Source organism: Aythya marila (genome assembly GCF_965140915.1).
Source record: "Aythya marila genome assembly, chromosome: Z".
In the NCBI taxonomy this organism is placed as follows: domain Eukaryota; kingdom Metazoa; phylum Chordata; class Aves; order Anseriformes; family Anatidae; genus Aythya; species Aythya marila.
Window position 1 is genome coordinate 88,117,764 of NC_139080.1, and position 13,079 is coordinate 88,130,842.

General features: G+C 43.6%; 2 protein-coding genes across 8 annotated transcripts in view; one reads left to right on the forward strand and one right to left on the reverse strand.

Annotated features, from left to right (window-relative positions):
• Positions 1–13,079, forward strand: part of SLC25A51 (solute carrier family 25 member 51) — a 14,798-nt gene continuing 1,719 nt past the window's right edge. The window contains exons 1-3 of one of the 3 annotated variants that reach the window (XR_014319313.1): positions 1–127; positions 2,667–3,678; positions 4,436–5,379. Coding sequence is in view for 1 of the 3 variants with exons in the window: in XM_082782759.1 (XP_082638885.1) it covers positions 2,706–3,581 (876 nt within the window). In the remaining 2 variants the exon portion in view is untranslated. Of the gene's footprint in view, positions 128–2,666; positions 5,380–13,079 lie in introns of those variants that run through there. The other 2 variants (XR_014319312.1, XM_082782759.1) reach the window with 2 other exon arrangements.
• Positions 5,757–13,079, reverse strand: part of DCAF10 (DDB1 and CUL4 associated factor 10) — a 26,045-nt gene continuing 18,722 nt past the window's right edge. For 3 of the 5 annotated variants that reach the window (XM_082782745.1, XM_082782748.1, XM_082782747.1), the window contains exon 11: positions 5,758–12,506. In XM_082782745.1, coding sequence (XP_082638871.1) covers positions 12,138–12,506 — 369 coding nt within the window. In that variant the 3' untranslated portion in view covers positions 5,758–12,137. Of the gene's footprint in view, positions 12,507–13,079 lie in introns of all 5 variants that reach the window. The other 2 variants (XM_082782746.1, XM_082782749.1) reach the window with 2 other exon arrangements.

The following is a 13,079-nucleotide window of genomic DNA, read 5'->3' on the forward strand; positions in this document are numbered from 1 at the left end:
CGTCGCGCGCCCCGCGTCACACGGCGGCGGCGGCGGCGGCGGCGGCGCGCGCGGACGGCGGAGGCCGCGGGGCCGGGAGCGGGGCCGCGCCCCCCAGGGCCCGGCATGGCGGCGGGCACGCGCGCAGGTGGGCGGCGGGGCGGGCAGGGCCGGGCCGGGCCGGGCCGGGCCGCGCCGGCCCCGCCGGGAGCCGCCGCCGCGCCGCCGGCCTGACCTTGGGCAGGGCCCGCGCCGGCCCCGCCGCCGGGCGCCGCGGAGCTCGGGGCCCCCGCGGGGGGGGGCGCTGAGGCGGGGCCGGGGCGCGGGGCTGCGGCGGGGGCGCGGGGGGAGGGTTCGTGCCCGGGGCGCGGGGCGCGGGGCGCGGGGGGGGGCAGGGCGGCGAGCGGCGAGGTTGGGCGCTGGGGACGCGCCAGGCCCGGCGGGTGGTCGGGCTGCGTAACCGCGTCGGTCGTTTACGCTTAAAAATCACCTCACGACGTCGCTTAGGTTGGTTTTCAATGTAAAGGGCTTCGTTGTTCTCTGAAAAAGCAGTGTCGGGTGCCCAGTGCATTTCTTCTGTACTCTTTGCCCTGCAGCTGTCTGAAGCACAGCAGGTAGGTGGGTGCGCTGAAGTCGCTCTCCAGGGGGACTCTCCAGGGCGGTGGAGTCCTGCGGCAGGGAGCGTGGTGTTGAAAAGCATTGCGTGAGCGCCCTGCAGGGTGAGGGGGACTGCCTGTGCACTAACAGGGTGTTGTAACAGAGCCATGGATTTGTACATATTGCCAATGCAGTTGATGCATACCTCCTACATCTCTTTTATTGGTTTCTTTTGAGGGGAAAAATTAATGTCTTGGGCACACACACTTGCCGTCACTGTAACCAACTAGTTGTGAAAGGACTTTTGAGTAGTACTGTTAGCATGGTGCTGGTTTCAGTGACGCTTTTCCACACTGCAGTAGTAAATCTGCATGCCCCACTGCTCCCCTTCCAGCGGAGGAGTGACAGAGACTGGGTTAGGTGCAGGTGTGGCTGCTTTAGTGCATAGAATCATTCACATTGGAAAAGACCTCTAAGGTCATCCAGCCCAGTCTTTAACGTAGTACTGACAAGTCTTCCACTGACCCACACTAGTAAGTCCTACATCTGCACATCCCTTGAAGATCACAAGGGATGGTGACTCAAAACCTTCCTGGGCAGCCTGTTCCAAAGCTGCATCACCCCTTCGGTAAAGAAATTCCTCCTAATATCTAACCTAAACCTCCGCTGGCAGAACTTGAGGTCATTTCCCCTCATCTTACTGCTTGGTGCTTGGGAGAGGAGCCTGATCCCCACCTCATTACAACCTCCTTTAAGGTAATTATAGAGTACAACATCTCCCCCGAACCTCCTTTTCTCCAAGCTAAACAACTGCAGCTCCCTCAACTGCTCCTCACAAGTCTTGTTCTCTAGAGCCTTCACCAGTTTCGTTGCCCTTCTCTGGATACTCTTCAGCACCTCAATGCCCCTCCTGTGGGGAGGGGCCCCAAACTGAATGCAGCATTCAAGGTGCAGCCTCACCAGAGCTGAGTACAGGGCGACAAACACTTCCCTAGCCCTGCTGGCCATGCCATTTCAGATACAAGCCAGGATGCTGTTGACCCTCTTGGCCACCTGGGCACACTGCTGGCTCTTTGTTAGATGTCTATCAACCGATAGCTCAGGTCCATTTCTGCCAGGCAGCTCTGCAGCCACTCTTCCCCCACCTGTACCATTGCATGGGGATGATGTGACACCACTCTGAATCACTCTTAATTTGTGATCGCTGTGCCCAAGATGGACTCCAGCCTTCACATCCCCCAAAAGTTTTATTCTGGTGACAAGCAAAAGATGCCTTCCCTAGGTGGCTCACTCCCCAGTTGTGTCACCATTTATCTTCCACGCACTCCAGAAACCTCCTAGGCTGTTTCCTCTCTGCTGTGTTGTATTTCCAGCAGAGATCTGGGAAGTTGAAGTCACCCTTGAGAACAAGGGCTAGCGATTGTGAGACTTGTCTCAGTTGTTTGTAGAATGTTTTGTCTGCCTCTTCATCCTGGGTGGGTGGTCAGTAACAGAATCCCACCATGACATCTGCTTCGCTGGCCTTCTTCCTGATTCATACCTACAATCACTCAACCCTGTTGTCACTCCTTTTGAGCTCTAGGCAATCAAAACACTCCCTATAATGTACAGGGCTACCCCCCCTCCTCTCCTTCTCAGCCTATCCTTTCTGAATATTTTCTAGCCATACACTGCGTCACTCCACACTGGGGTGTGAGCCATCCCTCCTTGTTTCAGTGATGGCACCTATGTCATAGCTTTCCCACTGCAGTGCAGGTTCCAGCTCCTCTTGTTTGTTGCCCATGCTGAGTGCATGAAGGGTTCATATCTCAGTTTGCCTCCCAATTTGTTTCTGTTTTACTTAGAAAATTTACAGGGAGAAAAAACTGCGTTTATTGAGGCCTATGAGACTTGTGTAGAAAACAGCGCAGCATCGGACAGATCTGCATTTACTGCTTTTCTCCTTCAAATTTTAAGGGCTTTTTTTTCTGGCTGTTTGAGTGTTACTGAGCTTGAGTGTCACTGAGTGTTGTTTGAGTAAACCACTAGCGTGAAAAGAAGCTGGGTCACCTGCAGCTTTGCTCATGTTTTTTCTTGTCTTTTTGATGCAGGAAAAGAGGACTGAGATATACAACAGTAAGAAAAACAGTATGATGGATTCAGAAGGTTTTGCCCCAGCAGATTCCAAGGAAGAGCTCAGCAGTGACATTGCAGATACCTCTGGTAAACATTACCTATGTGGCTACTGTGCAGCCTTCACAAATATAGCAGTTACTTTTCCCATCCAAAAGGTCCTCTTTCGACAGCAGTTGTATGGTTTGAAAACAAAGGATGCAGTACATCAGCTGCAGAAGGATGGAATGAGAAATCTCTACCGCGGCATCCTTCCTCCATTAATGCAGAAAACAACAACACTGGCTCTAATGTTTGGCTTGTATGAAGATTTCTCATCCTTGCTCCACAGCCACACAACCGCTCCTGAGCTCCTCACGCGCAGTATGGCAGCCGTGCTTGCAGGGACTACAGAAGCTGTTCTTACACCTTTCGAGCGTGTTCAGACTTTGCTTCAGGACTACAAACACCACGATAAATTTACAAACACGTACCAGGCTTTCAAGGTACTGAAAGTGTATGGGATGAGAGAATATTATCGGGGATTGGTGCCTATTCTGCTCCGAAATGGACCGAGTAATGTACTCTTCTTCGGTCTGAGAGGACCTATTAAACAATGCCTGCCTGAAGCAACTTCTTACAGCACTCATTTGGTCAATGACTTCATTTGTGGAGGGCTGTTGGGTGCCATGCTGGGATTCTTGTTTTTTCCAGTGAACGTTGTCAAAGCTCGTATGCAAGCACAAATTGGTGGTGAATTTCAGTCCTTCTCAACAGTTTTTGTGAAGATCTGGCTGGAACGTGATAGAAAATTGATCAACCTTTTTAGAGGAGCTCATCTGAATTACCATCGCTCTGTCCTGTCCTGGGGCATAATCAATGCAACTTACGAATTCTTGCTAAAGCTGTTATGAAAACCACTTAATCTTCCTTCAGTCCTGCTGTTCATTTGGGTGTTGGCATGTTTGATGTCACTTAATCCCTGGGAACAGTTCCTGCATAGCGTAAAAGGTAATTCGTCTTGGCCTTCACTATATATGGAGTAAATGGTGATGCATCTAAACCTTGGTGCAATTATGACTAGCTTTTTAAAGTATTTATTTGCCATCAGGTGAATTTACCCATAATGAAACTACTAGACAAATGCAAGATACATGTAGAAAAGCAAACCAAAACCAAACTGTGTATCCAACGGGTTATTCCATATCAACTCCCAACAGTTTTCAACACTCCGTGTCTGAATGCGCTCCACTGTGCACGTTGTAGAACATGAAAATCAAGAAGGGTCTGATGAAAACTAACTCCCTTGCTTGATAAACTTCAAAATCTTCATTTAAGAACTATGTTTTCAAATGTTTTAGGGTCCGAAGTACTCAATATTGTTCAAAGCTAAATGAACAAATGCAGATGGGGATAACTAAGTTTTTGAATTTTATGCTTAAACTAAGCCTACGCAAACTTCTCTGCCAGCTTTTGTGATGCTTGGCTTTAACAGAACATTTCATTCAGCAGCGTAAAAGTAGTTACTGAATGTTGACTCCAGTGTAAGCTGACTCGAGTTCAAAGTGGGATTTGTGTGTATGTGTGTGTGCATGTGTGCACGCCTTCATGTGGAAAGGGAAAAGTGGAAGGAATGAAACAGAAACTATACTGAAGCTTTAAAGTGTCCTTCCTTGTTAAAATTCTTCTACTTGTAAATGTGGAGCTTGTTCTGTGCTTTTTTTTTTTTTTTTTTTTTTTCATCACTTCTTTTTCTGTTGTTTTACAGCTGTGGGGCCAGAAAGAAGACGGCTCTTTTTGTAATGCTTGTGAAATAGATAAGCTTCCCATTGTTGTAGAAGTAGGTCAGGAACAGCTTTTCTGTACTTAAGGTATCTTGTCTTTTGCAAATTAATTTTATTTTTCATTTGGGCTATGAGTTAATTGATCACAAAAAGGTTGTTTGTTTTTTTTTTTACCTGAAAATTGGAGTTCCGTCTCCTTGATACGTACACTTAACAGTTCTGTAAGACAGAATTGTACTGCAGCACTGAGAAGATAAAATTTCTGGGTCATAACCCACATTGGTGAAGTCTGTGATTATAGTACAAGAAGATAACCAGAAGACAGACAAAGTTTGTGTGAGAAGCAGCTAAGTAGGAAAGATGCAGCACTTGGAGAAGTGTCAGAAGACTTCTGTAGGCACGTGCTGTTAAAGACTTACAGAAGTGTGCAGTATTGTGTGTCTTACAGGCTTGGAAGTTGAGATGTGTAAGACTACAGTCCTTAGGGAAAAGGACAGGAGAGGGATAAGCATGGTTATCATAAAGCAGGGGACGGTTCTAATGAAAAGCATTTGAGTCTCCTGGGCACTTTTTTTCATTAAACTATATTGAAAGCCACCATCAATTTCTGGAAGAGGGAGGGCAAGAAAGCTTTCAGAAACTTTCCCAAGTTGTTCTTTTCATAAACTTTGTAGTAGCTACTGCTTTTCTTGTTTGCTAGACTGTCTTAAAATACTGGTTTTAATCAGTGTGTTATGATTGTAATCATAATATACTCCGTAGCTTCACAGTCAGAAAGAACCTGGCACATTGCTATATCTGAATGTTGTGGTTATCTGCATTGAAATAAAATGTTTATTGAATGTTTGTTAGTGGCAGAATCTGATTTTTACCAGTGTATTGTTTTTTGTAATCACTCCTTGATGGAATAAAAGAAATGTATCCTGTTTGTCCTGTGGAAGATATTGCATGCTTCTCTAATGTTGCAGAATTTGAAGAGTTGAACTGAAGAGTTTAATGTCAGTCTGCCACTAATTGGTGGTTTTCACTACTGCAGCAAAAAACAATTGCACATCTGTTGCTGTCCCTACTTATGTGGCATGGTTCAATGAACATGGTGAAAGTGCATCATAGTAGAACTATGTTCAAGTGTAATCTTTGCTTTGTTTTATAAGTACTATCAGTTTTACAACACAAAGCAATTCTGTTTAACAAATTACAGATCTTTCATGTATAAGAGGAGAGATGCTCATAAGGAGTGAAGAGAGGGGTCCAGCGAGCTTTGGCACAGTAGGTCTACGTACCAGTTAGAGTGAGATGGAATAGGATGTGTTGCCAGTGTTGAAAAAGGGCACAGAAAGAGCTATGATGGTTCAGCTGAACTGAGAACACATTGGTTCAAGCTAGTTTCAGGTTTGTTTTCAAATATTAACAAACTGATTATAACCAGGCTAACTGAGTTCCATGTCAGAATTTAAGAGTAGAGCTGACACACACATCTCCAGAGTAGTCATGAGCTGGCAGCATTTCTGTGTGTTGTGTTGTGCGTAGCCCAGGGTTATAAGCTTCACCAGTATTGTTCTTCGGGGCACTACAATGATCATTGCCAGCTGAAGGAGGGAAGGGGAATGCTACTGATGATAAATAACAGGGATGCTGCTGTGTGACAGAGTTAATAGCGAGACTTCTGGTGATAAACAGCTTGAGCACAGAACAACATTATAGGAACTCCTCTGTCCCTGAGGCATGTTTCTCTTCTGAATACCTTGTACACCTATTTAGGCAAATTAGGTCTCAGCAATTGCATGTGTCTTAGATTTGGCCAGTTCTTAGTCGTAGGTCAAGATCATATTGAGCAAAGGCAATGTGCCTCTAGCATGTGTTACAGCAAAGTGGCAGTCTGTGCCACAAGTGATGCCGAGGCAGAAATAGCAGTTTTTTTTTTCTTGAAGGTGCTGTTTTCATTGTGCTTAATGGTAAGTGACTTTGCAGAAACGGCAGCTTTCACATGACTGCTAACTGTCATGCTTCACAGGAGCTTGCAGGCCTGCTCAGGCACACCTGTCCCTCACCAAGGTGGGGGAACCAGGTTTCAATTTCGTCCTGTCCAACAGGGGCATGCAGTAGCCTTTCACCACTGCAGTGCTCTTGGGGTGCTGCCTTAAAGGGTATGAAGAGAAGGCACTCTACCCAAGACGTAATGGCTCAGGCAACAGATAGCTCAGCAACACTTAGGTTTGTGATCATCAGTCTTGCTTCAATGTCTATCCTGCTTTCTAGGTATCAGGAGTGAGCTGTTTCTTCCCACAAATGTGCCCAAGCAAAGAAACTAGAAGAGGGCGATGTGTGTGCAGATTTCACTCTAAAGCACACTTTTTTCTCTCTTGGTTCAAGTTAATATGCAAGAAGCAGTGAGTGTTACAGAACAAAGCTCAGTGTAGGATAAATACATTAAAATAGATTTTAATTCACTGAATTATTAAATGTTTAATTTATTATGCAAGCAAGAGAAACTGTCCACAAGTAGTAAGTTACTGTACAGCTCTAAGTACAATATATTCAGAGCAGTTCTGATACTTTTTGTATTGTATTAAAAGGCTACACTTCATACTATGAAATCTCAGGTATTTCAAAATATTTACATGCACAATTTGTTCTAGTATTAAAAACCTTACACTTAAATGAAGATACTTAGTGCGTAAGAAAATGCACCATCAACTAAGATCTCGAAATTAAAGTTTGTTTGTTTTTTTCCTGCAGGACAAAAATATTACGGTTGTCAACCTTCTTTTATTCCTACTGAGAATCTTGTGAACTCATTTTTTTTTAAATTTTATTAAAAAAAAAAAGCCTCCATAGGGCAAGTTTATTTCTTCTTGCTAAGGGTTTGTATATCATAGAACAAGAGACCCACTACTTACGGTATCAGGACCTATTATATATTATACATCAGTGTTACCCAAATTAAAAACAACAAAACCCACAAAAAAAAAAAAAAAAAAAGATCTTTACATTCTTATTCTGGTAGCGGGCAAGCTGTCTTTACTGAGTGTCAAAGAGTGCAAACAAATGCGTATGTGGGTATCAAGTGTGCTTTTCCCCCTATCCCCAATAATTCTGTGGGAGGTTATATTTTTCCCTGAACTAACCATGTCTGAATGATGCCCAGTGGCTGTATATATACTGAAATACGCACATGTACTTCATCAAAAAATTGCACATACATTAATGTCAATTTACAGTCTCATTAATAGCATCTCTCCCTCTCCCCACAAATGCATAACGGTGCTACAGTGATGTAAAGGCTGACCTCCAATGAAATACTTGGAAAATGCATTTACTCCCACGACATACAGTCACTGGACTATTACAAAAGGAGTGCTAGCTTCAAATAAGAGTTTGGTTCCTGTGAACGCTGCTAAACGTTGACATTCCCATGGAGATCTTAATTAGGCAGTTTATCTGCTTCTGCTGACCTATGTTGTGAAAGAAGGAATTACTTTACTATGGAAATCAATGAATATAAAAACATATTGCATGCTTTACAATCAAAGAGCTCCATCTTCATTAGAAAAAGTATGAAATGCATCAAGTGATTTAACACTTCAACAGTCAAAAAGTTTAAAGACACTGGTTTAAGCCACTACTGTTAGTGCAGTCTTTAATATACCATTTAAGTTTTATACAGCTTTGTCCCTAAGACATTTAAGGATGCAAGGTTAAGATTTTGTCTTTTGAAACATAACAAACTTTTTTTTGGCTACCTAGAAAGATCCAAAGCTCATTGAATTACTTCGGTAATTCAATAAGGCAAGATAAAGGTTTAGAAAGACAAAAAAAACTAAATCACTCCTTCCACCAAACTGTAACTGCAAGGCATAACAGTTATGAGTAATTGAATAGTGTCTCTGTGTTTTATGAAATTTACAGATAAAATATATTATCTTTAACTGAAAACTTCAAAGTACTGCTGAAAAGGAGTAGTCAAATAATCACAATCTAATTTTATCTACTTCTTCTAGTTCACATTTACCACAACTGTAATCAGAAGAGTTAGGTAAGATTTCTACAGCATATATGGACAGAATGCTTCTTACGAATTGTGTTCCAGAAGCATTCAAAAAGTACAAGTGTTTAAAACTAAGAGTGATGCTGTTTTGGAAAATAAGGCATATCCCCATTCATGGTTTCATCAGTGTAATTTGAGTTCAAGACAATAGTTTCAGCAACAACAGAATTGCTCTCAAGTTATATATCTGAAATTTTTCCGAAGCACAACTTAGTATCATCTGAGAAGTCTGTGGACATATACCTGCATGTAAAGTTAATTGCGCGTATTCTCCCTTCTCCAGCTGGGATGATATTCTACTTAGACACTAATGCCAAATGATTCAGTTGGAAAACCATGAGAACTGAAAATTTAGGACACTTACTAAATAACAGGAATTTTGTCAGTTTCATACACTTGACGACTTGAAGGTACTCCTTTAGCACCCAGTTGCTAGAGTTACTGAAAACCCAGGGCAGTAGTAATTGACTAGTCCTCAAACTATCAAATATCCATTACTGAAGGCTTTTTATTACTAAATAAATTCACCAAAATTTTAGAATCAGAGAATCCCAGAATGGTTTGGGTTCGAAGGGACCTTAAAGCCCCCCCAGTGCCACGCCCTGGGGGTGCCACGTCCCCTGGGGGGACGCCTCCCCCCAGCCCAGGCTGCCCCCAGCCCCATCCAGCCTGGCCTTGGGCACTGCCAGGGACGGGGCAGCCACAGCTCCTCTGGGCACCCTGGGCCTCACCACCCTCAGAGTAGAGAAGTTCGTCCTTAGATCTTAATCTAAATCTACCTTCTTTCAGTTTAAAGCCATTATTCCTTGTCCTATTGCTATACTCCCTGAGAAAGAGTCCCTCCCCAGCCTTGCTGTAGGCCCCCTTAGGAAAGCTGTTACAAGGTCTCCCTGGAGCTTTCTCTTCTCCAGGCTAAACAACCCCAACTCCCTCAGCCTGTCTTCATAGGAGAGGTGCTCCAGGCCTTGACCATCCTCATAGCCTTCCTCTGGACCTGTTCTAACAGGCCCATAATGCACAGGAGCCTTAAGTTTCAATGACTTCACCACTACTACCCTGAGTATGCTACCTTCAGAAATTCAAAACCTGAAGAGAATCATCAGGTGTATACATTCCCAGCTGTCTTCACAGGTATCTCCTAAAGCTGAATTTTTGCAAAAAGCCTTTTTAAGAGACAATCTTTGAAAGCATGCTCAGTAGAAAGTGAATCTGAATAACAAAACGATGGCCCTTTTAGGGTAAAGTTTGCTACTGAAATCATTGTATGATTTCTCAGCAAAATCTTAGTTAAATATTCACAAAATATCTTAGAACACTTATGTGATAAACTCATGCACATAAGAAACTGAAAAGACTGCATAGGATTAGCTATATTACAGTGAAATAACCAGCATGATGGGTAAGGGAAGACCAGAGGACATTGCCTACCTGGGTTTCATTAAGCCCTTTGGCAGTGCCCCCCGTAAGAACATAGCAAAGCTGCTGATATATGGGTGAGATAGGCAACAAGGTGGTTACAAAAACAACTGAATGGTCAGGCCCAGAGGGCAGCACAAAGTCAAGTTGGAGGCCAGTGACTAGTGCTGAATGCCAGGGGTCGATACTGGGTCCAGTCCTGTGTTAATGTCGTCATTAATGATCTGGATGATGGAGCAGAGTGTACCCCCAGCAAGTTTGCAGATGACAAAACCAGGAGGAGTGGCTGATAGGCCAGAGGGTTGTGCTGCCATTCAGAGGGACCTTTACAGGCTGGAAAAATGTGCTGTTGGGTTAGGAGCCCCCCAGAGTTCAATAAGGGGAAGTGCCAAGTCCTGCCCTTTGGGAGAAACAACCACAGGCACCAGGACATGCTGGGGGCCACCCAGCTGGAAAGCAACCTGGCAGAAAATGCTCAGGGGGCCTGGTGGACGCCAAGTTCAATGAGCCAGCAATGTATTGCCAAGCAGGTCAAGGAAGGTGATCCTTCTCCCCTCTCTCCAGCACTTCAGAGGCCACACCTAGTGCACTGTGTCTAGTTCTGTGGGATGCATGGAGCTGCTGGAGAGAGTCCAGCAAAGGGCCACAAAAATGATTCAAGGCCTGGAGCATCTGTCCTACAAGGAACTAAGAGAGCTGGGACCATCTACAGAAAGCATGGCTCAGGAAGTATTTCATCAGTACCTAAAGGGACAGTGTAAAGAGTACAGAGCCAGGTTGTTTTGGGTAGTGCCCAGTGCTGGGAAAAGAAGCAATGGGCACAGATGGCAACATAAGAGGGTCCCTCAAAACATCTGAAACACTTTAGGGTGTGGGTGACTGAGTACTGGAACAGGTTGCCCAGAGAGGTTTTAGAGTTCTCCTTTGGAGATATTCAGAAGCCATCTGGGATATGGCCCTGGACAACCTGCTGCTGGATGGCCCTGCTCGAGCAGGAAGGCTGGATCAGATCACCTCCAAAAGGTCCCTGCCAACCTCTACCAGTCTGGGATTTTGTGATGAACTTGAGAGATAAAACTTGGCATTTGTAACTCCATATGTGATTTAACAGTGAACATTAACATTTTTCAGATTTTATGATTAGCCCTGTTAAATCCAAATAGATCTTACTTTAGACTGGAATGTTTCTAATCCATTCCTTTACTGACAATACATATGAAGAAATATTTATCTAGTTACACTACAGAAACTTTGTAGCTGAATTTCTCTCCTAACATTAATTTGTAGAATGATTAAAGGAAATACGAAATACAGCCTTAAAATGAGCAGAAATTCTGCAGTGTACATTTCCAAACTCAAGATGAAGGTTTCTGTAACTGATGTGGAAAGCTTCCCACAAAAGAAACCCTACTGACCGAGGAGTAAGAGACATCCACTAACCATACACGTTGTAAGAAACATTTTCTTTGATTCATTTGCAGTGGATACAGCATAAGATGTTTAGATCTGTTAAGCTCTTGTTTCACTGCCCCAGCCTTTTCCAACTAGATTTTGAGGAAAAAATGCAGATACATCTCCTTTCAGAACCTCTTCCTTCTAGCAATAATCACAAGATATGCAATTAAGGAAAAACAGCCTAGAAAGACTTTTAAGGACAACAAAACATTATGAATTTTTTTTTTTCTAGCCAATCACAAATAACCAAATGAGTAAATAAATGAAAACATTTTTGTCTTTTTGTGCCAGCTAAACTAGCATGCACAAAACCTGTTCATTATCAATCATGGTATAGCGGTTTTGGCAACAGAAAAAGTCCTTTGAAACAAAGAGGTATTGTAACAGGGAAGCCTGGGTGAGTTTTAGCTGAACTCCTACCCACACACCATCGACATTTTTTTCCAGATAGCCCACTTCAAGTCATGTTGCTGAAAATTACTTGCAAGTATTATTGTACAAACCAACCAGAACGATGACTCAATGGCACAGGATCAGCAGGAGCAGGGTTCTGCCTAGAAGGCTAAAAAGACAAAGCATGGAGCTTGACTTGCAGATATGGTATGAGAATGTATACAGTGCTGGACTGAGAACTCATGTCATTATTATGTTCTGAGACCATAGCAACTATGATCTTCTCTGGATTTATGGGATTTCGAACACACTTCAACTAAACTGAAGTAATTGAAACCACAAACATCTGAAGGTCCTGTTGATGCACAATGCGCCTAGAACTTTGGCTGATACAAAGAAACACGTCCACTAAGGCACCCCGAGGCAATCTGACAGTGAGTTGGAGAGAACTTTGTTGTCAGTACCACATCATTGTGAGAATAGAGGGAACGGATTTCTTTCAAGGGACCAGCTTCTTTGGGCAAGCAGTCAACAAGTTCGCTGCAGTATGCATCAAACCCCAACAAGCGGATCCCAAAGCCATGCGGGGATGAAATCATCCGGCCATCAGGACTGAAACAAAGTTCTTTGATGTAACCCCGGCCCACATTGGCTTCTTCAATGCAATGAGTCAATCGCAGGGAGCAACGAGGTGAGACAGGGCGCACAGGGGCTCCTTCCTGGAATTCATAGACACAAGTCCACTAAAGGGAGAGTCAGAGAAAGGAACACTGAGAGTAAAGCACTGCAAATATGCATTCACTTCTGCTGTATGTAAAGGAATGCCCAACATGTTGCTTATCTACTCCTTGATAAGCATTTACTATGATACACTGAAAACTGGCAGGTTCCTTGGCATCTTGTCTTTGAGTGGCCTATGTACACCAGACATTTAGCATAAGGACTTTTTTTTTTTAATTAAATAGTTGCTAGATATAACCTTTGAAATCTACTTTTTAAAAGAGCAAAGCATAATTCTTTGGACTAGAGTCTGCTCTAATGTAGTGAGTGTTTAAGTGAAATCTACAATAAAGCAGAACTCAGCCTTGTCCAATATACAATTGCCCTTTGACATTTTGTGCCCTTAACTTCAAAAGGAAGAAGGTCTTGAAACAAGACAAGTAGAGGAAGGAATGCAATGAACAGCTCTATAACCAGCTTGTTACCTGTGAGATGGACAGGGACTTTAATGAGTAATCTAATCGCAAACCAAACGCAAGATCACTCCATGACAAACTAAATTTATGTCATCACGGAAGACTCAGATTTAATCACAA